We start from the raw sequence: 24,949 nt of genomic DNA, 5'->3' as shown, positions 1-24,949 counted from the left end.
CCTCTTCTCTGGAATCCATCGATCTGATTGGTTATTCATTTTGTTTAACAGATGCCACTAACTTGATATATAGAGATGAAATGTGGCTTCTGCATTTTACCTATTCTTGTACAAAAGCCCTTTTTCAAACATTGTTTCAAACATTTATTTAGTATATCAGCCTCATTAGGGTGGTCCTTAAAATTGAAAGTGGGAAAGTCTAATTTCCAATCCCCAGAGTTCATTCTATTAGTCAAGAAAACTCTCCTGGTCAACTTTTTCCTCAATCTGACAACATCTACCCCTCCATCTACCTGTCGATGAGGGAGGGGTACATGTTGTTGGAATTTGAATACAATTCGCCAGGAGAGTTTTCTTGACTATCATAACAAATTCCGTTGGTTGGAGCTTAAAATAAATGAATTTGAACATTTACATGGCACCAAGGGTCTAACTTTGGTTTGAGAAGTGGGGGGGACACAAAACAGAGTGTCCTCCGCAATGAAACATTGTTCTCGATTTAATTCCATTTCCTGCCTTTCTACACATATATATATTAGGGACTATGGTGTTAACTAATCCAAGAAAAATGTGTCGTGTATATAATGAGTGTGCAAACTTATCTATCAATAAACCTGTTTTATTTGTGATTACCTCACATCCTATAGGGGGGTCCGGGGGCATGCACCCCCGGTAAGATATTTTAATTTAAATTGAAGTTAAATGCATCAATCTGGTGCACAAATTAAGAGATTTATGGATACAGCTCTCAACACTCATATGAAACAGACCTGTATATATTTCTATACTCCAAAAACCATTAAAATATTCTCACAACCAATAACACATTGATATACTCCTCTCTCCTATTTTTATCTTACCTAGTCTGAATTATTTCTTTTTATTTATGCATATTTGACTAATCACTCACCTTTCAAACTGTGTTTTTAATTATTTACTGACATTGGAATATTTTTTTTACTTATTTTGAACAACTATATTAAATAGATGGACATATTTGTTTAGACCAAACCGTTTGAGACCCACTGAGATAACTTAGACTAAAGTTTACAATATAATCACTCAGTGAGCGGTCCTTTACCTCCCTGAGCTGATGTTACCTCAGCCTCTCAGTCCGACAGGAGAGGACTCTCCCTCTCCTTATTGTTGAAACAGCTTGTAATCTCCGTTAGCTCCGAGCTAGCACCAGATGCTAACAACAACCCCCGTAACTCTCTCTGTCTCTCTCTGTCTCTCTCTCTCACACAAAATGCGCTCCTCCCACGCACACACAGACGCTCCTCCATGACCACTTTTACTTGCGTAAAAAAAAAAAACCCATTTGAAAAGTGGGGGGGACACAAACGGGATTTTGAAAAGTGGGGGGGACATGTCCCTCCTGTCCCCAGTGGAAATTACGCCCATGCATGGCACTAAGGACCACCCTAAGCCTCATGAGAGGCATATTCTTAAAAAATGTACACAAATAAATGATCACAAACTGAGAAGGGCCCCAGGGTTTATCGAGCCCCTCTACTTCCTCTGCTGACACATTAAACATGTATTCTTTCATTTCATGCATTAAGAATTTATACATTTATCGCTGCACACACACTGATTGGAGATCCCAGTCTAAAACACCCACATTTGTTTTGCATCCATAATAGGCCAATTAAAACATGCATTGAAGAAAATGTGTGATGTCTTATGATCTTTTGTTTAATCATATTATCATGTTTAATTTGATGCTTTTAGCATGGGTCTACACTTTGGAGCAGGTGCACGCGGAGGCGGAGGTTTACCATTAATAAAAAGGTCACATGTTCAAACACACGTGTATCAGGATGAGCTGATTACTGTGAAATTGGACAAAGCAACAGTTGTTTGTGTCTGCGTTAGTGCGCTTCAGTCATTTCTCTTTAAAGTAAGTTTAAGTTAATGACAAAGGTTGAGGTTACAGTTCCTTGTCCGTAATTGAAACGTAGTTAATCTTCCCAAAAGTTAGTGAAAAGTCGAGTTTTACCCGCGTGTCCCTCCTCCTCCTACAGAGCGGATGCCGGTGACCTGCCTGTCTCTCCGTCAGTGAGTCTGCGCGCCTCGATGTGCGACAGCAGCAACAGGAGGAAGACAGACAGACAGCGACCGTGGATCAAACACTCCAGGGATGGCACCGAGCTCCCGCTGAGACACACAGCACCCAAGTGGCGAGTCGGGGGGTGGGTGGGGGGTTTGTACGTGAAACTCAAAGAAGTCGGGATGGACGGCAAAGGCACGCTGAAGATGTTCCACAGGAAGAAACGGGAACTGATCAAAACGCCATCCATCTCGAAAAAGAGCCGAGCAGGAAGCCCCGGGCCGCAGAGCAGCGCCCCGGCCGTGAGTAGCGCATCACTTCTGGTTTCTGCAAGTGTGTGTGCGTGTGTAAGTGTATGTCAGATGACCTTCAGCTGGAGGGACAGGCTACAGAAAGGGCTCAAGACAAGTGGTGATTGTGTGTGTGTGTGTGTGTGTGTGTGTGTGTGTGTGTGTGTGTGTGTGTGTGTGTGTGTGTGTGTGTGTGTGTGTGTGTGTGTGTGTGTGTGTGTGTGTGTGTGTGTGTGTGTGTGTGTGTGTGTGTGTGTGTGTGTGTGTGTGTGTGTGTGTGTGTGTGTGTGTGTGTGTGTGTGTGTGTGTGTGTGTGTGTGTGTGTGTGTGTGTGTGTGTGTGTGTGTGTGTGTGTGTGTGTGTGTGTGAGAATGTGCAGTCGTTAACAGCAGATATAAGTTGTGTTAAGTCAATTTCTGTTTGTGCATTGATGCATTTCAACTGTAGTCTGACTGGGTGAAACTACTTCAAAACCCCAGTAAAATTATTATGATGTGTGCCTCACTCACACTACCTAATATAAGTTTGTTTAATCAAGTTTCTGTATGAGCATTAATGCTTTTGGCCTGCTTTAGTTTTGACATCCATTTTGATGTGTGCCTGACTGCACTCAACCAAATATAAGTGTTGTTTAGTCAAGTTTTAGTGTGATCATGAATGCTTTTTGACTGTGAAGTAGTCTGACTGGGTAAAATGTCTTAAAAAGCCTAGTCAAATCATTATTATGTTTGCGTAGTTGCACAAATACTTTTCGTTTTGTCAAGTGTTTGTTGTGGGCATTATTGCTGTTTGACTACTTTAGTCTTGACTTCCATTTTGATGTGAGCCTGACTTCACGTTGACTCATCTGACTCAAAGGAAGTGTAACTTCTGATGATGGGGTTTACCACTGAAGCTGTGGCGGGTTGCAGTGTGTGAATGCTCTGGTGAGATCAGTTTTAAGAAGTTGCTGGTGCTTTTAGTTAGAATGGGGACAGAGCTGTAGGGGGAAGAAGGAGCATGCTGAGACGGGTCGGTAAGGGCAGCTACAACCCTTACTCTACCAGTCAGAGAGTTAAGAAAGCTGAGGCAAAGAGCAAGGACAGACTGGACATACTGCCCAGCAAGCAAAACGTGTGGCTTAAGCAGGTATGTCTGAGCTTATGCATGTTATCATATAGATATTGGATGCTTTTCTATTTCTTATTTTTGTAGCCGTGAGTTAGGAAGGCACTAATAATGAAAATATACTTAATTTATCCTCTTAGGGAACATATGTTTTTTTATTCTGTTGTTAATTTCTAAATTTCAACAAGTGTATCAATGTGGAGTGATGTCGCAGCATAGTGCCCTGAGCTGTTAGGGGTTATGTGCCTTGCTAAAGAGCATATGGCAGTGTCCAAAGCCAAGTCCCTGAGCTATAAGTCTACCAAAAGTTGGAAAGGAGATGCATCAACCAGGCCAAAACAACAATTCGGTGCCTCCTAATTTGTGTTTTGTTGGCAGAGGAGTGTCATTTCTCAGAAAAATATCACTGTTTGTATTCCAAATAGTAAATGACATTTCTACACTCCGCTCTGTTCGCCACACCCGATGACACCTCTGAGTCAGGAAGTGTTGCACAACGCAGCACAGGATCTTGTGAAAGCCATCACATGTGTGTTTACCAACAACAGCGCTTCTGTGTTTAAGGCCACAGAAGCAGAAAGGGGTCCTGTTGGTGCCCTCACGCTGATCTGGGAAAGGTTCAATCATGTGACCTTTTCTCTCTTCCTGTCCCTCTCTCAGCTCTCCATCCTGCAGGAGCAGCCTCGGAAAGATGCAGCTGACATCACCCTCTCCTCCTCACCCTTATCCTCCGCTTCAACTCTCACCCCGACCTCTGCCGGGCTTCAGGACTCCTCCGCCTCCTGCCCCGGGACCCCCAGCATCCACCACAGCAAGCTGGTGGCCATGCAGGGGGTGGGCTCTCCAGTGTCCACCCTGAAGAGGCCGACTGCACTGAGCCGACACGCCAGTGCTGCAGGTCTGCTTCAACACATCCATACTATGCATCCATATATTCCTTTTTATAGACTTGGTGATGTCTCACACCTGTACACCTGAGCTGAAACAGAAAGCCAGATCTGGAGGAAGAAGACACAATAGCAGTGCTCAAAAAGTTAAATCCACTTTAAGAATCTGGGATAGATAATCTTTCACTATTTTCTGATAACTCTACTAAATTATTCATCTAGAAAATAATTAACAGATTAAACAAAAGTGAAAAGCAGTGCATTCAAGCTAAAGGTAAAAACATCAGCAAACCAGCACTGTTTTTTTACATACAGAAAACTGCAAAATATTGCATTTACACTTTGGATTTTCTATGAATTAAGCAAAAATGAAGTAACAAGTTAATTAGTGAGATGTAGGGGTGGTGGTAAGGGGATTTTGTTGTATGTACAAGGCTTGGTGAGAAGGTGGTATTATTTATAAGCCAATACATGATAGGTATTGAAATCTCTTTCTTAAAAAAAAAAAATAGATACACCTTTAGAAGAGAACAGAAAACAAGTTTTTATAGATAAATGACTTAAACAATGCATTTGTTCTCCTCAGGTTTCCCTCTCCAGTCCTGGGTGTTCTCTAAAGGCCAGGGGAAGACGGCCTCCGCCCCCACCACTCCGTCTGATGGTCCAGAGAGCACGGCCATCGAGGTGGAGGACATCCCCGCCCTGCTGAGGGACGTGGCCCGCTTCGCAGAGGCTGTGGAGAAACTGAAGGATGTGGTGCTGACTGAAGGTGAGCACAGTGACATATTAATACTAACGAGGCCTCTAGGGATGGTCTATGAGTGGTAAGAAATGTGTCACTTTCCTGCTACATTTTGGAATGTCACTAGCTACTTTCATTCTATTTCATAACTAGAGTAGGTGGCATTGGGCTGGGTTTTTTTGGTTGGTTAACTTGTACAAATGTAGCTTCTTCAGTGTTGCCCACCAAAGTTTTACGTTTTTAAAAGCTATGGCATCAAACTTACACCAGACATAAATAATCCAATAGAAACATTGAGTATGATTCTGTAGGGCTCCTGTCTCTCGTCAGATGCTGCCTTTTTGGCAAATTACAAGGCACTGAAAAGAGTTTGTGGTGATTTGTGTTTGAACCATGCACTGCCAGGGCTGGGATCACAGACCTACAGTCAGGAAAAAGGCTTGTTTTCTCTACTGTGGAGATAAAATATATTCTCTTTGTGTGAGTAGTTATACTTTTTTTTTTTTTTTAATTATGGTTAATACAACGGTATGTCAGTTTCTTCTTGTGTTATGTAAATATGAATCTGTCAGAGTTTGCAGACCAAACAACATTGTTTGGCCTTTTAGCTTCCCTTCATGGTTAAATGCTCGAGTCGATAACAATGGGCTTACATGAGAGGACATCATGTATCCAAAAAAGGTTTTCGTAGATCGTAAACCGGTTCTCTTTACCAACACGTGTGCGTAGCGAGTGGGGGAGGGGAGGAGGAAAAGTGAGGGTGGAGCCACCTTGCACAAGCTAACAAGTGGCTGTGAGCGTCTTCTCTCCAAGTGAAAGCTGCGTTTCCGACCGCACTCTTGTCTCCAGCAGGAAGTCGGCTTCTTGTTTACTGCAGCCTCGTACTCACACTCTTCCCCTCCTGTACCGTGCAGTGTGGCTTAAAATAGAAAAACACCTCTTCATGGAGCGTAGACTCCACCTGCTCAACAACTGAAGTATTTCCCTGTTTGAAGGTTTCCAAGTGTTGAGAAGCTTTTTTAGAGCAGAGTTTTGTGGGCCAGATGAAATAGAAAGGTCTTTTGTTTGTGTGTCTTCTGCCGGCCGTTATCTGGCTCCGTTCTGTCTCCACCCAGCTTTCTAAAACAGGAAGCCATGATGGATAGCCTCTGAAAGAAAGGCCTCGTCCTACACTTCCTCCTCTGATAGGCTGGCTGCATCACTGCAACGTCACGTCTTTTGTTAATCTGCAGCACAATCAGAGTTCCAACCTCGTCTCAAGTTTTAACCTCGTGCAGCACCTTTTTAATCTGTAGCTCACCGTTGTTTCCTCATCAAACCATTTGACTCGAAAGTTCGTTGATTCTTTTCATGAGCCACAGAAAGCAGATGTACCGCAGCGCCAGAATTAGTTTCTAATCTTGCAAAACAATAGAGAAGATAACTTCCTCTCTGGCACAGTGTTCAGGTCACCCTGCTGCTCAGACACTCTGACACACATTTTCTTACAGACTGAGGGAGGGGTGGGTCGGCTGCCCTCTGGCCTCCTCCCCGAGCTGCCTCCATTTAGAGAAAGGGTGTACAGAGGAGTGTGAGGTTGCGACATTAGACGGAAAGAAGCTAGCCAGCCAATCCCTGTGTGTAAGTGTAGAGGAAGGGAGGATGCGGGCTGCAGATGGGTCACCAGTGACATCAAAGCAGAGGAGTTGACACTGTCTGAGATTTTGAACCTGTTTGGCCGTTATCACTGACCTGACCGTCTGCTCAGACTGTCTGTCTCCCTGTGGTTTCCACTATATAGAAACATTGGGTTGAGGTGACGTACATTAACCTTTCTGTTGGTCGCTTGGTAGCAGACCCTTCACGCGATGGCAGAGCGAACAGGTACAGGCAGGGCCCATAGTGATAGCCCTATAGTTTAAATCTACTACAAACAAATAAACATATGGACATGGGTTACTATTTTTTTTTTTTAAATGGTAAATGTATTTAGGAACCTATCAATGTGATTTTAAGTGGGGGTGGACCTCAAATCCTCTAGGGGGGTCCGGGGACATGCTGCCCCGGTAAGATTTTTTTTTTAAATGTTGGAGTTAAATGCATCAATCTGGTGCACTTTGAGGGGCAAATAAAGAGACTAGATCTATGGGAACACCTATATGAAACAGAACTGTATACATTTCAATAATCATAAAATCATGGCCATAACCAATAACATCCCCAATATGAAAAAAACATTGAAACTTGTTTATTTATTTATTTTTGGTTCATTTATAGTTGAGTGTGTCTGTGCTCGTGAATCAGCCTCTCCTGTCTCTCTCCTCTCCTCCCTGCTCCTCTTTGAGGCAGCAGCAAAGACTAGTTTTAGCTCTAAACAAGTTTTAAAAGTGTATCTTACCTTTTTTCACCTAGTTAACTTTTTATTCATGCATATTTTACTAATCAATACCCTCTCAAATGGAAATATATGTTTACATAAATGGTGACCAAACCGTTTGAGACCCACTGAGAACTTAGACTAAGTTAACTATCTAAACACTCAGAGTCCTTTACCTCACCTGAGCTGAGGTTATCCCGAGCTTGAATGACACACAGAGACCAATCAATGGCTTTGATTTATGCTCTGTATGACAGTGGCCATGTCGGCAGGCCACATCATGTAGACAGCCAGTCACCCTGTGTGAGGCAGGCCACTTAACAGGCCAGGCCATCGGGAACCCCCCCGGTCCTCCCGATGGCCTGTCCGGGACTGGGTACAGGAGGCGTAGAGCGAGGGATAATTGTCCACAAGTTAATCGATCGCATCGAGTAAAAAAAAAATGTAATTTTTTTTTTTTAAAACAACTACCGTAATTTTCGGACTATAAGCCGCACCTTTTTCCCCATTTTTCGTCGCTGCGGCTTATATAACGGTGCGGCTAATCTATGGATTTTTACAGCTAACGGCCACCACCTTTAACTCTATGGGCTCTATGGCCGGTCCGCGGACCCCCACCTTTAAGCAGCGGGTTCCAGCAGGAAAAGCTGGAGGCCGGAAAAGAGTGAGACAGGTAGCGCGCAAAAGTAAAAGTGGAACCGAGAGTGGTATGCCGCTGCTGCGGCTTATATTCAGGTGCGCCTTATAGTCCGAAAATGACGGTAAAAAACTAAACAACTAAATGGGTCGCGAAATATACTTGGGCGGCCGTTAATATACCTGGGCGGCCCGCCCAAGTATAATCTGTGTGGGAAACCCTGTATTTGTCTCGTATGTCCTCGTCTAATCATTTAACTTATGATTCCAGTCAAATGTAGCCAACAAGTTGTAATTTTATTTCTTGCATGCACTGAACTATCCCTTAATGATGCATTCAAGGACACTCTGACATCTGAGAAACCCAAATTCATCTCTCTCCTCCCTCTCGTCCAGGTAAGGACAGTCAGCGTCCCGTGGCTCACGAGTGTTTGGGGGAGGTCCTCCGAGTGCTGCGTCAGGTAATCAACACGTACCCTCTGCTCAACACCGTGGAGATCCTCACCGCCGCCGGCAAGCTCATATCCAAGGTCAAAGGTCAGTCAGTTGTTAAAGGTTCCTTCCACTGTTTTAACATCGTTTGGTAATACTGTATTTCATGTATAAAGATAGTTTAATTTGCAGGTGTGTGAATTCATTTGTTCAGCGTTTTTAATTTCCAACCACAACTGAAACCTGAACACATGCTTTGGTTGTGATTTTTCAGGTTTCCACTATGAGGCTTGTAACGAGGCAGATAAAAATGACTTTGAGAAGGCCATTGAAACCATCGCAGTCGCTTTTAGCAGCAAGTGAGTATCTGATACATCTTCGATCAGATTATGTCATTTATTTTTTATCCTAAAGTAACACCAGTATTTTTTGTTTATTTAGATTAGCTTCAATTAATAACGGCATCAAAAACAATATACTCCTTGTGGGGTTTGTAATTTATTAACAATATTTCAGTGACAAAAAACAAATCAAAACACATGATACAAAAAACATCTGACACACAATCAATACTCTTTATTTCACACAAAAAGACAAACTAAACAAGAGTAATACTGAAAGCTATAAATAATTGTACATCATTATTTCAAATTATAGAAATCTAAAGTATTTATAACAATACTGCCCATTTAATTACAAAAACACAAATATAGAAAGCTCTGTACATCAATATCACATCTTTAGGAAAACAAATATATGTTTTTTTTGCTACTGTATTACTTAAATAATGAATCAATAAAATCTTGACTTTTTTTTAAACTTGTTTTAACACTCACATTGAATTGTCACCCTAGCTGGATCATTTACAGTTCTCTGTAGTGACTATTACTGGTAGTTATTGTCCTTGCTACAGAGATTGATGTGGACACAGGTTTCTGTGTATAAAGCCAGGTATTACCTCTTTTACAAAGGTAGTGCGTGCGGCTCAATGCGTACAAAGTATTCTGTTTTTGGGAATTGTAGAGAGAAGTGAAGCGATGGTGACACATTTGCATCAGGCAGAGCTGAAAACAGGAAGTGGGTTTTTTTCTACCATGTTACACACAACCAAAACTTGAAACTGCTGTTGACTGCTCTCGAACAGATTGCTTACAGACGGAGAAGATCACAAATCACAAACACGATCTCTTTATTTCAGGATTTTAAATCAGACGTATAATTAAACCTGACATTAAATGTTTTTCCGGGATTTAGGTTTTTTTAACTGTATGTCTTCAATCTTTAAAAACATACATTATGATAAATGAAATAAACCCACAGTAGAGGGACGTCTCAGTTGAATGTGTAATCTGCGTATTTCACGGAGCGTTCATCACATGCTCTGTGTCTGTGCCACTTCAGGGTTTACTCATCTGTCACAGAGCTCAGGAGGAAGTGAGCTGGCAGTCAGTAGAAATCTGCCTGACGTGTCTGTTTCCTCATTCTCTCCTCCGCTCTTCCTCCGTTTGACTAATTGTCTGTCATGACAAGAAAAAAAACAAGATGGAGATGCTGTTTTTAGTTTTCCTCACCCTTTATTTCAGCAAGCACCTCAACTCCATAAACCAAAATGTAGGATGTCAAAAAAATGCTTTTTCTTGATTTGATGAGGGATCTGTTAAAAAATGGAATGAATACTTTGTCATGCAGTATACATGTTGGAGAGTATGATCATAAAAGGTAGAGAAAAGTAATGCAAATCAATGCATGTTATCACTTCCTGTCTCTGGTTAATTGGTACCTCTCAAGCCTTCCTACAAAGACTCCTCTTTCTGCTTTCATTTTTGGAAAATCTGCCTTTTTTGATCATTTTTAGACCCAGATAATTGTTACTGCTTCATTCATCATGCCGATTATTTTCACTGAGCCAAAAAGCCTCTTTAAAGTTCCTTATGATATATTACCATTTTTAACAAAACTGAAATGTTTTTTTATGACCATCTGCGACATCCCAACCATATCATATTTACAAAACGTTTGTATTTGTCATAATGGTCGATGTTAAGGTTTCTTTGTTGTTTCTCCTCAGTGTGTCTGAGCTGCTGATCGGAGAGGTGGACAGCAGCACGCTGCTCTCCCAGCTGCCCACTGAGAAGAGCAGGGTGAGTGCATCACAATCTGCTCATTTATTACAAATAGATTGTTGTCTAATGCAGGGGTTCCCAAAGTGGGGGTCGCAAGACCCCGAGTTGGGGTCGCGAGATGATTACAAAATAAAAAATTATTACAAAAATTGATTAATTTTTTGGGGGAAATTATTATTAATAATAACGTTTGCATAGACATTTCAGGGGCGGACTAGCCATCTGTATAATTTCCCCACAACGAGGCTCCCCCTTTGACAATCCACTAGCGCAGTGTTTGTGCGGAAAACTGAAATTAATTCACTACCCCCCCGTCGACAGGGGGTCGCCAGTCTCTGGCACTGTTATTTTGGGGGTCGCGGGCTGAAAAGTTTGGGAACCCCTGGTCTAATGAACTACGTCAACTTTTTAACCAAATACCATTAAATATTACTGTACAGAAGGAGATTTCCTCTCAAAACTGTTTCTGGGATGAAATAAAGGAATTCTTTAGTCAATGTTGAGCATGTGTGAGACAGTGATAATCTTCTTTGTGCTGCGGTGTAGTCGCTGGAGAACTTGTACGCTTCGACAGGCCATGGGGCAGACAGCGGACACTTGAGGAACGACCTGCATTACATGGGTACAGCGACCAGATGCTCCTATACACACACTACCGATTTAGAGGACTCAATTCAGTCCATCATGGCTGCAGTTTGTGAAGCTTCTGCACCTCTGTCTTTCCATTTAGTCCGTTTCGAAATGCAAGTTTTTAAGAAATGTTCATATAATTGTGTATCAACGTAAGTGTTAAGTAGATCTATGGCTTGTCAAATTTGAACATGCATTGCCCATTTGGCTGGTGAAAAAAGTTTGGCACCCTAGTTTTTGTACACATTCATCCGTTTATATTTTGATTTTTTAAAACATGCTCGATATCTAATAGGTCTCCCCCTGCTGACGTAAACACTGTGGTACAATTAAGTGCCAGCTGCAGAAACTCTTTATCACAAACAGTCAGCACCAACATGTATAACAGGATGTTGGAGATCATCACTTCACACCTTGTTTGTTTGTTTGTCTGTGTGCTGTTGTGCAGGCAGAGCTGAGGAGGTGGATGTGATCCTGCAGCAGAGCGAGGGAGGCGTGGACTCCGCTCTGCTCTACGCCAAAACCATCTCCAAATACATGAAGGAACTGATCAGCTACGTGGAGAAGAGAACTTCCCTGGGTGAGCGGGGGTGCCTCAGTGTTTGGAATATTTTTTGAAAAATCGAATTATTGATTAACAGGAAATGTGTTGATGTTTACAATAGATGTATATTATTGTGGTGTATGTTTGTCTCGTTGTTCAAGCTATGGCCAAAATCAATCAATCAATCAATGTTTAAATACAAAATGTAATGGGTTATGTGAGAAAATATAAACATAACACAAGTTCGGGACATTTTGAGTTCATTTATTTCAAATGTATATACAGATATAGGGAAAGTAGTTTTAGCTGTACTTGAAGCAAAACATTGCTAACCCTTTTTTTTTTTTTTTTTTTCACAATGTACAATTACACACAACACATATTACATTTCAGAGAGAACAGTGCCTGTACGGAGACGATCTACATAGTTATCAAATATTGCTTGGTTTTTTATGACTCATTTGTTATGTACCTTAACCATTTTTCCCAGCCCTTAAGAAATTTGTTTTCCATTACTTTCAACTTGTATGTGATTTTCTCCATTATTAGGATATCACCAATAATATTAACCCATTGTCTGTAGCTTGGTGTTTCTGCCTCTAGCCAGTTTTTAGTGATAGCCTTCTTTCCAGCAGCTAGGAGGATCTTGATCAGGTATTGATCTCTGACATGTACCAGGGTGTCCGCGGGGTCTTAAAAAGTATTAAAAGTTGATAAATCAATTTAGCGAAAATTAAGGCTATTAAAAAGTATTGAACGGCATTTTCCAAGGTATTAAGAAGTCCCACAGCAACGACAACATGAAACAACCTTTAATTTACTGAAACGACATCTCGGGGAAACCCCCTCAAGGCGGCCCCATGCATAGCGCGCCGTAAAATGCTGCTTCTTATTTTAAGTTTCGTTGCCTTGCTCCGCTCTGTGGGGGGGGGGTCCCAAGGTGGGTAGATCGACATACGCAACGCTCTGGGGGTCCAACGGCTCCGTGTGTAAGCCCTATTTGATAATTTTCTGATAACGATGAAATAGCCCGCCTCCCTCTCCACCGCGGAGAATAAACAGAAGGACAACCATGGCAACCATGCTCCGGGGTCTTCTTCGCTGCTTTTGGTGTATTTTGTGGCGGCAGCTGCGCCACTTACAGGCCTGGCATATGTACTACAGCGTTTCCAGCGGTCTCTTGTGAACGGGCACATTAATGAATCGAATGCGTGTGAACGGAAGACTTTTTTGCGTTTGCGTATGCGTTTTACCGTATGCGTCCTCGTGGGACCGGGGTCTAAGCCAAACTATATCCGGTCACAGAGATCTGCTATTTTAAAGTAAAGTCAACACATATCGACCCTAAATATAGTCTATTAAGAACGAGAAAAGTCTTAACATATATATCGTTTTTTGTAAACATACGACAAATGTGTGAGGGTGATGACGTCAGAGCATCGTCCTATGTGCCAGGGCTTAGCCCCGGACAGCCCCAGCCCAATTTAACCCCTGGGTATTTGTGAGGGAGCTCCTATATGGCATTACCCCGCTGAAGCTCACCAAAGTTTAATATATTTCATAGTTCAAAGTTTTGTCAATTGTTTTGTTTATTGATCAAATACTGGTTTCTAATGTTTTCTGAGGAGTTTTACTGGAATGAAAGAGCACAGAGTACAGAAGCAACAAAGCTACTGCATTAAACCTGACCTTCACAGAGAGGTTGAAGTTCATGTGGAGAGGAAGCTTCAGTGGTCTGTCTGCACTCTGTTTAGTTGTGCTATCTTACAATCAATATAGTCAATGTGAGGTAAAGTGTGTAACCGGTTAGAACTCAAAGTTGCGATGAGGTCTTAAAATGTATGGAAAGGGTCTTAAAAGGTATTAAATTTGACCTCAGGATTTCTGCATATACCCTGTGTACAGATCCTTCCATATGTCCCAGGTATAATACCAAACAGGTTAGAGGGATTCTATATCCTAATACCTTGCATATAACAGTGTACACAGTCCCAGAAAGGTTGAATCTTACTGCAGCTCCAAAACACATGTGTATGGTGAGGTTCCTGATGTTTACAAAGGCTAACCCTTTTTGTCATTTTGTTTTTAACAGAGATGGAGTTCTCCAAAGGCCTCCAGAGATTGTACCATTCCTGCAAACACAGCATAACGCATGTAAGAGTCCTTTTTCGTTTTTACCATTTAATTTCTGAATACATCTCGAGTGTTCTCTCTGAAACGATAAAGCATTACAGCTTTTACTCATTTTCTGTGTTGTATATCAAACCTCCTTAATGTTTGCGTTGACTCCCTCCAGCCCCAGATGCCGCTCTTCTCCATCTACTCCCTGGCTCTGGAGCAGGACCAGGAGCAGAGTGTGGGGCTGCAGCTGGCCAACACCACCCTGCACACACAGACCTTCATCCAGGTAAGCTCCACTGATGGTTGTTGCTACATGAATCACCCTGTGACAGTCACTCATGTCCATTTATACCAGAGTGTTTGAGTGTGTTCACATTGTGTTGCTCTGCAGCCTCTGATGCAGCGTAAACAGGAGCATGAGAAGAGACGGAAGGAGATCAAGGAGCACTGGATTCGAGCTAAGAGGAAACTGGTACTTACCTTATATATTTGTGCGCACGTGTACTAATACACTGTTTTATTCATCTCTAAATTACAATAACATACGGACCACCGATTGTTTGTCTTTGTTTAGATGGAGTGTGAGGCGAACCTGCGTAAAGCTAAGCAAGCCTTTATGGTCCGCTGTGAGGAGTACGAGAAGGCCAAAACAGCTGCCTGCCGCGCTGAGGAGGAAGGAGGAGGGTCTACGGCAAAGTCTGTGGAGAAGAAGAAACGAGTGGAGGAGGAGGCGCGCAACAAGGTTACTGTCAACCGCTTTCTTTCATGGCTTTCTCTGTGGTTTCAGGAATGAAACAATTATTGATTTGCATGTTAAAATATTTCAAGAGCTTGATGTTATCAGTCGCGTGGTGAACTTAACTTATTACGATCTGGTTGCTACATTGATCATCTTTGTGCCTTAATAGCAGAACAATAACAGGAATATTCAAAAGGTCCTGAAAGGAAAACCTATTTTGTATTTAATGTATGGGAATACCATGTCGTAATGCATTGTTTAGAAAAGAAAGAAATATTTCATAAAGTATTCCTCTATTGGATATACTGGTATCATTAACAACCACGTTTACATCCTTGATTCATCCGAGTAATGTTTGGTCTCTGTTTAAAATGACTGAAGATCTACTCCTGTGTACCTTTTATACTGCTGTTGTGTTTTAGGCGTGTACTCCAAACAATAATACTTGGTGTAGAGTTAATAAAACAAATGTTGTGTGTGCAGTCAGACGAGGCGGAGGCCACCTACCGGACATGTATAGCAGACGCCACCACCCAGCAGCAGGAGCTGGAGCACACAAAGGTCACAGTGCTGAGACAACTGCAGGACGTCATCAAACAGAGCGACCAGACCCTGCGCTCGGTCAGAACAAACCTCACTGTCACCCAATGTCATCGGCTTCTTAGCTGTTCTGAATGTGCCTGCAGTGCTCTATATTCTATCCTCCAGATTTGAGCAGTGATGGAAACTCTCCTCTGATCCTTGTGTTGTCACTCTTCCCTCCACCAGGCGACCATCTCGTACTACCAGCTCATGCACATGCAGACCGTGGCCTTGCCGGTCCACTACCAGACTCTGTGTGAGAGCAGTAAGCTGTACGACCCGGGCCAGCAGTACGCTGCTCACGTTCGAGACCTGCAGCTGCCCGAGCAGCCCAACGTTCACTATACGTTTGAGAACTACTGTCCCTCCATCTCATCGTCACAGTAAGAGCATCAGTCGGATCCACCAATATGCAGTTTCAATTCAAACCTTAAGGAAGTAGTTCAGATTAGCTTTTATGCCAAGAGTTGGATGAGAAGATTGATACCAGTATCACATCTGTACAGTAAATATGAAGCTTTGGCCACTTAGCTTAGCAAAACAGCTGGAAACAAAGGGAAGTGGCTCAGCTAGCTCTGTCCAAATCTAACAACATACACAGGAAAAGACTAAGGAAGTCAAAGCACCAATAAATAGTTCAGCACATAACCCAAATATTATTATTATTTTTTGAATAACACTCTTGTCTCCTAACTAGCTAGCTCGCTATTATGAGGCCAGCATCTGTGCAAAACTAATCTGCTCGCTGTAGCTTCATATTCACCCTGCAATCATCAGTGGTATTAAGAGTGTTTCATATTCCTGCATTGCAGCCACGGCCACAGACCAAGGAATGACAGTTTCAACACGGACAGTCCTACCACCAGTGTGGACGCAGCAGCAGGAGACAGCAGAGACGCCGAGGCTCAGCGCAAGAGTGAGTGACGACTGCTGCAGATGTTAGACAGCTGTAGTTTTATAAAGAGGACTCTGAGACATCCAGCCTGTGGTTCATTTACTCATTTCATTTCCACAGTAACAAGAGCACACAGTGTTACCAAAGTACTTTCAACCGATCCAAGATCCATTATTCTGATGCCGACTATTCACATATTTTTGTCCTTTTGTCCTCCCCAGGGCAGGGACATAAGTCTTGGGGTTCAACAGTGAGCGACGACAGTGTTGGAGGAGAGGCAGGTCTAGAGTCGCCTACTGCCAGCTCCAGTGAGTGAGAGCTGTGTTGAAACATGTTCACAGTAACACCAGGATATCTGAGAGATTACATTTTTCCACTTCAAGGAAAACACACAATGTGCGTGTGTGTGTGTGAGAGATGGTACTTAAGGTGTTTATTCATTTTAGGTGACGTCAGTAAAATTGCTCGGACGTCATCCACTGGGACAATGTCGTCCAATGAGGACGCAGATGAGAAAGACGGGAATATGACATCATTTGAATCTCCAAGTAAGATTTACAGATTGTAATCACTGTTGATGTGACATTAAAATGTAGAAACCCTGAGAGGCAAGAGGGAAGAGAAATGTCGATTTCCTCATACAAGGTGATTTAGCCCGGTTAATCTTTCTAAAAAGTCAATTAAAATAGTGTTGGTTGGTGTAATATTCATACGACTAAAATAAATCATGTTCTCCTTAATGTCAGATAAGTGACCATTTTAAACACATTTCTCGCCACAATATGCTATAACTTGCTGAAACATTGTATATATACTTAAGAAGCATTTGAAATTGCTGCTGTGAATCTTGTATGAGTCTTCCGGAGTGTGTATGATGTGCGTCCTTCTCTTCAGACATGAACGGCATGGACCCTGACGTGGTGGTGTCCACCAGACCTTTCCGTAACGTCGGCCTCTCTAAAGCAGCACATACCCACCGGCTGAGGAAGCTACGCACCCCGTCAAAGTGCCGCGAGTGTGACAGCTACGTTTACTTCCAGGGGGCCGAGTGTGAGGAGGTGAGTCCTTTATTTAATAATGTAGTCATCTGCTAACATCAGACCTGCAGAGAGAGACTCCCAGTGATAATCACACCGTGTTCTTCTCTGTCTTCAGTGTTTCCTGGCGTGTCACAAGCGCTGTCTGGAGACTCTGGCCATCCAGTGCGGTCACAAGAAGCTGCAGGGCCGTCTGCAGCTGTTCGGCAGGGACTTCTCTCAGGTAGCCAGCTGTGCCAGCGACGGCATCCCCTTCATCATCACTAAGTGCATCTCTGAGATAGAGAGACGGGCGCTCAAGATGAAGGTGAGGCAGTGAACATGTTTGTATTAAACAGAGCGCTGGAAGTCTTTGCCACTGACGTGTTTTAAACTGTCTGCTTCCTCCTTGCAGGGCATCTACAGGGTGAACGGGGTGAAGACTCGGGTGGAGAAGCTGTGTCAGGCCTTTGAGAACGGCAAGGAGCTGGTGGAGCTATCCCAGTGTTCACCGCACGACATCAGCAACGTGCTCAAGCTGTACCTCCGACAGGTAAACATGCAGGAGTGAACACAAGAGCCTATAGCGAGACGTGGAACCATGACGAGACGTGACTAATACAATCACATATATCAAAGGTTGTGTTTTCAGTCTCTCTAAAATGTCTTCCTGTATCCGCCAGCTGCCAGAGCCCATCATGCTGTTCCGCCTGTACAACAGTCTGATGGGTTTGGCGAAGGAGAGTCTGCAGGGAGAGGCTGACACAGCGGAGGGAGAGGAGGTGGAGTCTAACAGCATCAACCCGGCGGTGGGCAAAGGGCCCGAGCTGGTGGACCTGGGCCCCAACAGCGACCCCGAGGTGCTGGTCCTGGTGGACAAGCTGAAGGAGCTTCTGAAGGAGCCGCCCAAAGCTAACGTCGCTACGCTACGCTACATCATTCGCCACCTCCGGAGGTCAGTCTTTTAAAAAAAACAACAAAAAAACGACATGAACACAATTGGGACACCATTTACAAACATTTAGAAAAATACTCTAAAGTTATCTCGTAACATTTATTTGCCATTTAAGTACTTAATCTATTTTATATAGATTAAGTACTAGCTTTTAACAATATCTGTGATGCCTTTCAGTCTGTAGATAGCAGCTGGCATGTAGCTTAAATATCATCTGTGGTGTTTATTACCTCACTGTCATTCAACTTTGAGAAATATCAGTTTTTTGCCGTTTTCTTCTCTGCTTAAGAAACTGTTAAGACTCTTCAAGTCTTGCTCCCTTCAGTTCATCACCTTAGGAGTTATCTTAATAGCTAAATGCTTTTTGAATGACTCTAAACTTTATCCGGATCTAGTATTAACTTTAAGGGGCAATCCTTACAAAACGGCTCCAAACTCTCTATATAGTTTGTCTTGATCTTCCTCCCTCCAGGATTGCAGAGCTGGAGGAGGACAACAAGATGAGTCCCAGTAACCTGGGTATTGTGTTCGGCCCCTCCCTGATGCGCCCCCGTCCCACCGGAGCCACCATCTCCCTCTCCTCTCTGGTCGATTACCCCCACCAGGCTCGCATCATTGAGTGTCTCATCGTCTTCTATTCATCCATCTTCCAGTCCAAAACCTCTCAGACACACAAAAACCTCCGCTCAGATTCCTCCTCTGCCCAGCAGGCGGGGCAGGAGGATATTCATCCCTCTGATAAGGTACCGAGTGTGACTTCCTGTTTCATGGTGCTGTAGATTTATGACGCCACGGGCAACTACTTATCATTCAGTTAATCCAAACCCGGTTGCTGTAATTATATTTATTCAACTGTATTATTACTGTATGACACAGTAATTATATTAAAGCAATTATCTGGTTTTCAGCATTTATAAAAAATGTATTATATCACTATTTTATTTAATGTAATATACATATTGTCACATATTTAGTTATATTTTCTGGTAAAAATATTTACTGATTTAACTTGTGTATGTTTATATAAATATTTGTATCATCCAATATTGAGCTACTGTTACAAAATCCAAGTGAATACATTAATACATTGTTTCTCAGTCTGACATATTGGGCTTCCACCTGAAGAAAAAGAATAGCCTCCTACAGCAGCTAGCATGAATATTTACTCTTAATGTATTTAGAATTTGAAAACTTAAAATCACTTATTTAAATATATTTATAGTGTGTGACTTTGCTATTTAACATAACTTTGTATACTAAGATGTATTACTTTTTTCATGAGAAGTTTTGGTGCGTACATATATTAGACCCTCTGTGGTCACTAGGCAAATGTAAATTGGCTCCCAGTGAAAATATCAAAAGCTTGTCTTAAAGAGAGGCTGCTAATAAAGTCTGGGCATGACCTAAACCTGGTCCAACCCTATTTCTGTGGAAATGCAAATTACAGTAAAATATCAGCTCATCCAGAGTTATGACCTACAGCTGCAAATAATTAGAATCCAGCTCACCCTCCTGCTTTGGTCGTTTGATTTATGATCCATTATAGAAAAAAAGAACCCTTCAGGTTAACTGACTTGATAACAATCTCTGCTTTAGGTCTGTGCTGCAGATGAAAAGATTGAGAGCGCTGCTGATGGAGAGGAGCCAAATGAACCAGAATCTGAGAAGTTGGAGGAGGGGTGTGGTACGTATTGTAAAACGCCATACAAGCAGAATTTCATATTACGGTTGTAAATGAACAGAATTCCCCTGAATGAGTATACATCAAAAGTCATGTTCTTGCATCTTCATGGTCATTTAAATGTGCGGAATACATATGTATTTGAAAAATGTAATCTCCAAGTTTCTGCATTAATGTTTATTTATGATCAGTTTCTTTTTTTTACCCCTGTGGTACCACCGGCCTCTTTATCTCCATTCAGGAAGTTCTTTAGGGTCTCTGGGGTCCAGTGAGCAGCTCCCTGACTCCGACTCAGAGCAGGACGACAGCGGTCAGGGGGCCGCGCCCCCCCGCAGCCTGGTGACGCAGGACAGCGAGGTGAGCATGGACGACGAGCCGCTGAGCTACAGGGACAGCCTGGACCTGTCGAGCCAGTCTGCAACGCTGACCGAACCAGAACCAGAACCAGACCAGGAAGAAACCCCCGACAAAGTGGAGCCTCCTGCCCTGCCAGTCAGCGGACCCCCAGATGAAGACACAGCGACAGAGGAGGAGCTGAGCGTCTCTCTGGCCGAGCTCAACGTGAACCAGTCCAACAACAACAACAAAACCAACAACAACAACTACCCCTGCTCCCCCGTTCTTAGCTTGTCGGGGCATCCACTGTCACGTTTGTCTGGAACGAAATTACCCCTGACCAGGAACAGGGACAGCGAGCCAGAGTTTGTCTGATATCTTTACTAAAGTGTGTGTATGTGAAGTCTTTACAGGAGTGATTGGGTTTGTATTCGTGAAAGTCTTTACGTGTGTTGATCTATCCTGGCAGCAAAACGTCTGCACGCATACTCCAGAGGTTTTGACTCAAGATGATTTAAAAAACTATTTTTGCAGCAGTTTGTATTTTTAAAGCCTTTTACTCATTGCTCTTGCGTGCTTGAGGAAAGGCAGGTCGTAAGTAACATCACAATGTGCAGGAATTCAAAGCCAATGATCTTAAAAGTGCTGCTGGTTTTATTTCAGCACTAACAGTTTCAAAATAAATGTAGAAGTCTTTTTATAAATGTCGCCTGTATTTCCTTGATTTGAATGTTTTGGTCTATTTTAATAAACATTTTTATTTTACACTGGTTTTGTCATTTCATTTAGAACCTTGCTTTGATGTCTTGTTTAGACAAATAGGGAACCGGTAAATAATAGTGAACTGGATGACGGCCTCTGACTGTTCTCATTCAGCTGTGTTCACTTCCCTGGTAGTGGGGAGGGCAGTGAGGAGTTTATTACAGTGGGTGGAGGTTTGAAACTGCAGCATGTGAGGCACAGACTGTTCTACAAGCTTCAGGATACAGCGGCTACTGCATGGCTTTCAAAAGGGAAAAAAAGGTAGGCTTCTCAAATTATTACAGCACAAAGTAGAATAGGTGTGTTAAGTTAATAACTTTTAGGTGTACAAAGGGATTTTTTTTGGGAATACTTTATTTTACAAAGTCAGAAAATATAAGAAAACAATTTAAACAATTCAAAAGTAGAAGGATCGTCCACGGATGAGTAATGAAACATCGCAGGTTTCCTTCACTGGTCTTCCAAAATGTTTATACAGGAGAATATCTGAAAAACAAAACATGAGTACTTTACATTTGATTCAAAGCAGCTACTTCCTTGTGGTTCTCACAAGCGCATCATGAGAGAGATTACTGTTGCGACTGAGCATGAATAGACCTTGTCCGGCTGACGTCTCTACGTCCTGTTTTTTTTTTTTCTGAGCTGGGATGTATGATACCTCAGTGAGGTGACATCCCTTAACTCCCAACTTCCATCAAAGTAATAAATACTATAAAAACTAATTACGTATGTGTGGAATAAAGTACAACTCAAAAATTCAGCCTCTGCATGAGTATATATGCGCTGTGTATCATCAAAAGGATTTTGTCAGTGTGGCTGTCTCAACAAGCTGCATATTTGTCCATAACACTCACCTGTCTGTCACTGCACCAGTCTGTATGTGATGTACCTCCCAGCTGTTTCACTGGGTCTGATGATCTTTACTACCTGGAAAAGTCGTAGAAAGAAAAGCAGAATGTTAGCCTGGAGCAGAATGATTGTCATGGTGCCAGTCTATAGTTTTGGCCACCATTATCAGTAGTATTACAAATCTATTTGCACAGGTAAATGATGCGATTTGGAAACAAGCAACAATGCTAGAGCAAATGTATAATAGGACCAACATCGTAGAAAAACTAACTGATCATTTAAATGTCTTTCACACAACATGTCTAGTAACAAGTAATGGTTATACAAATCTATTTGTGTTATCACTCTCCTTTACTGAAAATCATTTTACCAAAGAACCAAACCAAGATCAAATATAAAGCACCATGCAGTCACATAATGCTGATAATGTTATGCATTTAAAGGGGACCTATCATGCAAAATGCACTTTTGTACGTCTTTTATACATGAATATGTGTCCCCGGTGTTCCAGGGAACCCAAATCTCTTAAAAGGGGCTGCAACGGCTCTGATACAGACTGATACAGATTTGAACACTTCTGTGACGTCACAGAAGTGGCTCTACGGCTATTGGGCCAACTCCACCAATCAGGAGGAGACAGCCACGGACATTGCTGTTGGAAAGCGCTGGAGAGGCTGTAGTACATATGCCAGGCCTGTAGATGGTGCTGTTCTCACAGAATCAGCCCATGCAAAGACAGTGTTAAATTGAGCGAAATGAGGAATGGCTAAAATGCATGATCTGTTTGGTATTTTGAAAAATAAAAAGTATAAATATGCCTTATATAGGTATGGTCCTACACTATATTATTCAAATATAACATGATAGGTCCACTTTAATAAAAAGGGCCTCTGGATGAGTTACCTGTCCTCTCTTCAAGCCAAAGTATCGAGCCACCGGGTCTCCAGCCTGGATCCTCGGCAACTGACTTTCCTTTAGTTTACTGAGACAAAACGTTAAGGAAGTCAAACAAACCAAACAAAGTATCTTTCTTTAGGTCAATTACCTGCCATTTTATACAATTGTTATGAATAGTAAGTACTCCAAAGTCAAATGTTCTGCCGCAAATCTCAACAGTGCAGTGGGTGAAAGGATACTATCTTAGCAGAAGTTCAACCACTTCCTCTTTTAGCATAACGATGTGCTCTGGAACAAGCTGAAAAACAGAAAAGAATCCAGAAAGTAAAATGGTATTCTACATCAGAGGCATAGTCTGTCAGAGTTTTAAATATGGTGTCAAAGGGATTGCAATTCAGTGGATTCATCAGTCTGTTGTTTACCTCGTGCTCTGTGATGTTAATAAGCAGCTCCTGTTGAAGGAACTGTTCCAAAATGTATTTGGGGGCCATGTCAACTAGAGACTGTAGGGAGACATTTCAATCCACATTAAGAGCAACATCAAAAAAGTGAAAGGTCGAGAAGAAAGTCACAGAATTAATACAAGAGAGGTTCTGCAATCTTTCTGTTTTTCAAATACATTTTTGCGTCAGTTGTTTAATATAATAATATATAATGTGTGTGTTTACCTGTTTGGCTGATGGTGTCATGCCTATCTGAACAACAATGATGGCTCGTGTAATGTTTTCCTCCTGCATCCTCTGACAGTACATCTTAATCGTCTTGATTCCAACCTTTGGCTCCTCTACAAAGTGAAGAAAAATACGACTTAATAATATCACAACGCTGAATGTTTCAAAGGAACAACCATCAATTCTAGATTATATACTAGTCTCATATTTTTATACAGAGGGCTTTTTATCCCCCTAGTATTTAATAATAAGTCTTAACCTACCAGGAAAGAAAATGAACATCTGGTCTGTGGGGTCATCGTTGTGCGCCACCAGCACGGTGAGGTCTGTGCGCCGGGGCCGACCCTCGCTGGGTTTGTCTCCAAACTGACTCTTGAACTCATCCAGCGTCTGGTCCAACTCGTCCTGAGTCACCAGGTAGCCTCTGTCATGACACAGCTGAGGGGGGACAGATGAAACCATCAATTAAATGAGTGTATGGTACAAATCATAATTTTCAAGAGCAAAATATTTCTAGTCCATGTAGTTCTCCGGATTATATTGAGATTTAAAATGTTCTAATGTTTCCTACATGGACAACATTTTAAATGTTTCCAATAGCTCAAACCTGTAGTGTAAAACACACAAAAGTACATTCATCCACTTGTTCTGGTCATGTGATCACATACAGACATTTTGGGAAAAGGATTCATCATTTTACATTTAAAACTAAACTTTCTTTCTAATACGGACACCAGATTATTTTATTTCTAGCTAATTCAAGTTTATCTTGCTTCAGTGGTCTGCTCAAATCCCCCCATGATTGGCAAATATAAATCATGGATATGGGCTTTTCCTTCTTCATATAAATAGACTTAGGATCCCAATAATGAATCGGACTAATTCCAGACACTCTGGAAAGCCTTGTTTTCTTTCAGCAACTCTGAATCAATGGCTGGTTGTTTTATTTGTAAAATGTGATATGTATGTATTTCCTGTCATATTCCTATACTTCTACTACCGTCTGTATTTCCATTGTATTTTCATGCAGCGTCGTTTCTTGGTTTAGCAAGGAAACTCTGTTGTGAAGTAACCAGAATAATCTGAAACTACAACATATTACATATGTGGGCCAGCTACTTACACTTACTATTACTTAAAACAAAATTAAGATTTGTTGACCGGATTAAAGGCACTTTGACAGACAGAATTGTGCTTCTTGAAACACAATTCTAACTAAATGTGCAAAGCAAATAAAACTTATTCAGGAATTCAGAGAAGTGACACTGATCTAAATATCTAAATTCAAATAAAACTCAGTTGTTTCTAACATCACAGAGCACCGCAGCTAAGCTACATGCAAAATCATGAAGCTAAACAAAATTTGAAATCTAACCCACCTGCATGATGGTTTTACGGATCTTCCATAGCCTGTATGTTTCCTCTTCATCATCCATAGTATCTCAAAGGTTTAACTTGTTTGATATTTTATCAAAAACAATTGTTTATATTTGTTAATTTATCCCTTTAGCTCCTGTGTACATGCGACGCGCTATGCACGTTACAGTCTAACCGACGCAAACTGATGACGTGTAAACCGAATAGCAGTATGTGGGTGGAGTTTAGCAAAAAGACTAAGTTTCTAAATTAAACTTGTTATTTGTAT

General features: G+C 42.0%; 2 protein-coding genes across 4 annotated transcripts; one reads left to right on the top strand and one right to left on the bottom strand.

Moving 5' to 3' along the window:
- Nucleotides 1-1,778: 1,778 nt before the first annotated feature.
- On the top strand, nt 1,779-20,890 carry arhgap45b (Rho GTPase activating protein 45b). Of its 3 annotated transcripts, XM_079691992.1 has the most exons (25): nt 1,779-1,903; nt 2,028-2,355; nt 4,111-4,348; nt 4,924-5,106; nt 8,468-8,608; nt 8,778-8,862; nt 10,572-10,644; nt 11,173-11,248; nt 11,705-11,836; nt 13,893-13,954; nt 14,097-14,207; nt 14,313-14,393; nt 14,496-14,663; nt 15,144-15,281; nt 15,429-15,625; nt 16,055-16,158; nt 16,359-16,445; nt 16,584-16,685; nt 17,032-17,195; nt 17,293-17,481; nt 17,569-17,706; nt 17,837-18,108; nt 18,581-18,851; nt 19,705-19,792; nt 20,031-20,890. In XM_079691992.1, exons 2-25 carry the CDS (start codon nt 2,080-2,082, stop codon nt 20,498-20,500), a joined length of 3,846 nt encoding a protein of 1,281 aa, XP_079548118.1. In that variant the 5' UTR covers nt 1,779-1,903; nt 2,028-2,079; the 3' UTR covers nt 20,501-20,890. The 3 variants fall into 3 exon arrangements, with proteins under 3 accessions (XP_079548118.1, XP_079548117.1, XP_079548119.1); XM_079691991.1 differs by having other exon boundaries at nt 1,812-2,355; XM_079691993.1 differs by lacking the exons at nt 1,779-1,903; nt 2,028-2,355 and adding an exon at nt 3,009-3,471.
- A 330-nt stretch (nt 20,891-21,220) lies between these two features.
- polr2eb (RNA polymerase II, I and III subunit E, b) lies at nt 21,221-24,880 on the bottom strand. Its single transcript, XM_079658234.1, has 8 exons — nt 24,684-24,880; nt 23,568-23,742; nt 23,302-23,417; nt 23,056-23,136; nt 22,873-22,931; nt 22,640-22,718; nt 21,742-21,814; nt 21,221-21,373 (listed from the first exon to the last, which is right to left on the bottom strand). Exons 1-7 carry the CDS (start codon nt 24,738-24,740, stop codon nt 21,749-21,751), a joined length of 633 nt encoding a protein of 210 aa, XP_079514360.1. The 5' UTR covers nt 24,741-24,880; the 3' UTR covers nt 21,221-21,373; nt 21,742-21,748.
- Between the last annotated feature and the right edge of the window lie 69 nt (nt 24,881-24,949).

This window comes from Notothenia rossii (assembly GCF_949606895.1).
Source record: "Notothenia rossii genome assembly, chromosome: 1".
Lineage (NCBI taxonomy): Eukaryota > Metazoa > Chordata > Actinopteri > Perciformes > Nototheniidae > Notothenia > Notothenia rossii.
The sequence above is the reverse complement of the archived record's forward strand: the minus strand, read 5'-3'. Positions and strand labels throughout refer to the sequence as shown.

Excerpts from the sequence above, each read along its gene's own strand:
- arhgap45b (XM_079691992.1), top strand. The coding sequence starts at position 2,080 with ATGTGCGACAGCAGCAACAGGAGGAAGACAGACAGACAGCGACCGTGG. Across the intron at positions 2,356-4,110 it reads CGCAGAGCAGCGCCCCGGCC|CTCTCCATCCTGCAGGAGCA; the intron begins GTGAGTAGCGCA and ends TCCCTCTCTCAG. Across the intron at positions 14,208-14,312 it reads ACACACAGACCTTCATCCAG|CCTCTGATGCAGCGTAAACA; the intron begins GTAAGCTCCACT and ends GTTGCTCTGCAG.
- polr2eb (XM_079658234.1), bottom strand. The coding sequence starts at position 24,740 with ATGGATGATGAAGAGGAAACATACAGGCTATGGAAGATCCGTAAAACC. Across the intron at positions 22,932-23,055 it reads TTAACATCACAGAGCACGAG|CTTGTTCCAGAGCACATCGT; the intron begins GTAAACAACAGA and ends TCTGTTTTTCAG. Across the intron at positions 21,815-22,639 it reads TTGGCTTGAAGAGAGGACAG|GTAGTAAAGATCATCAGACC; the intron begins GTAACTCATCCA and ends CGACTTTTCCAG.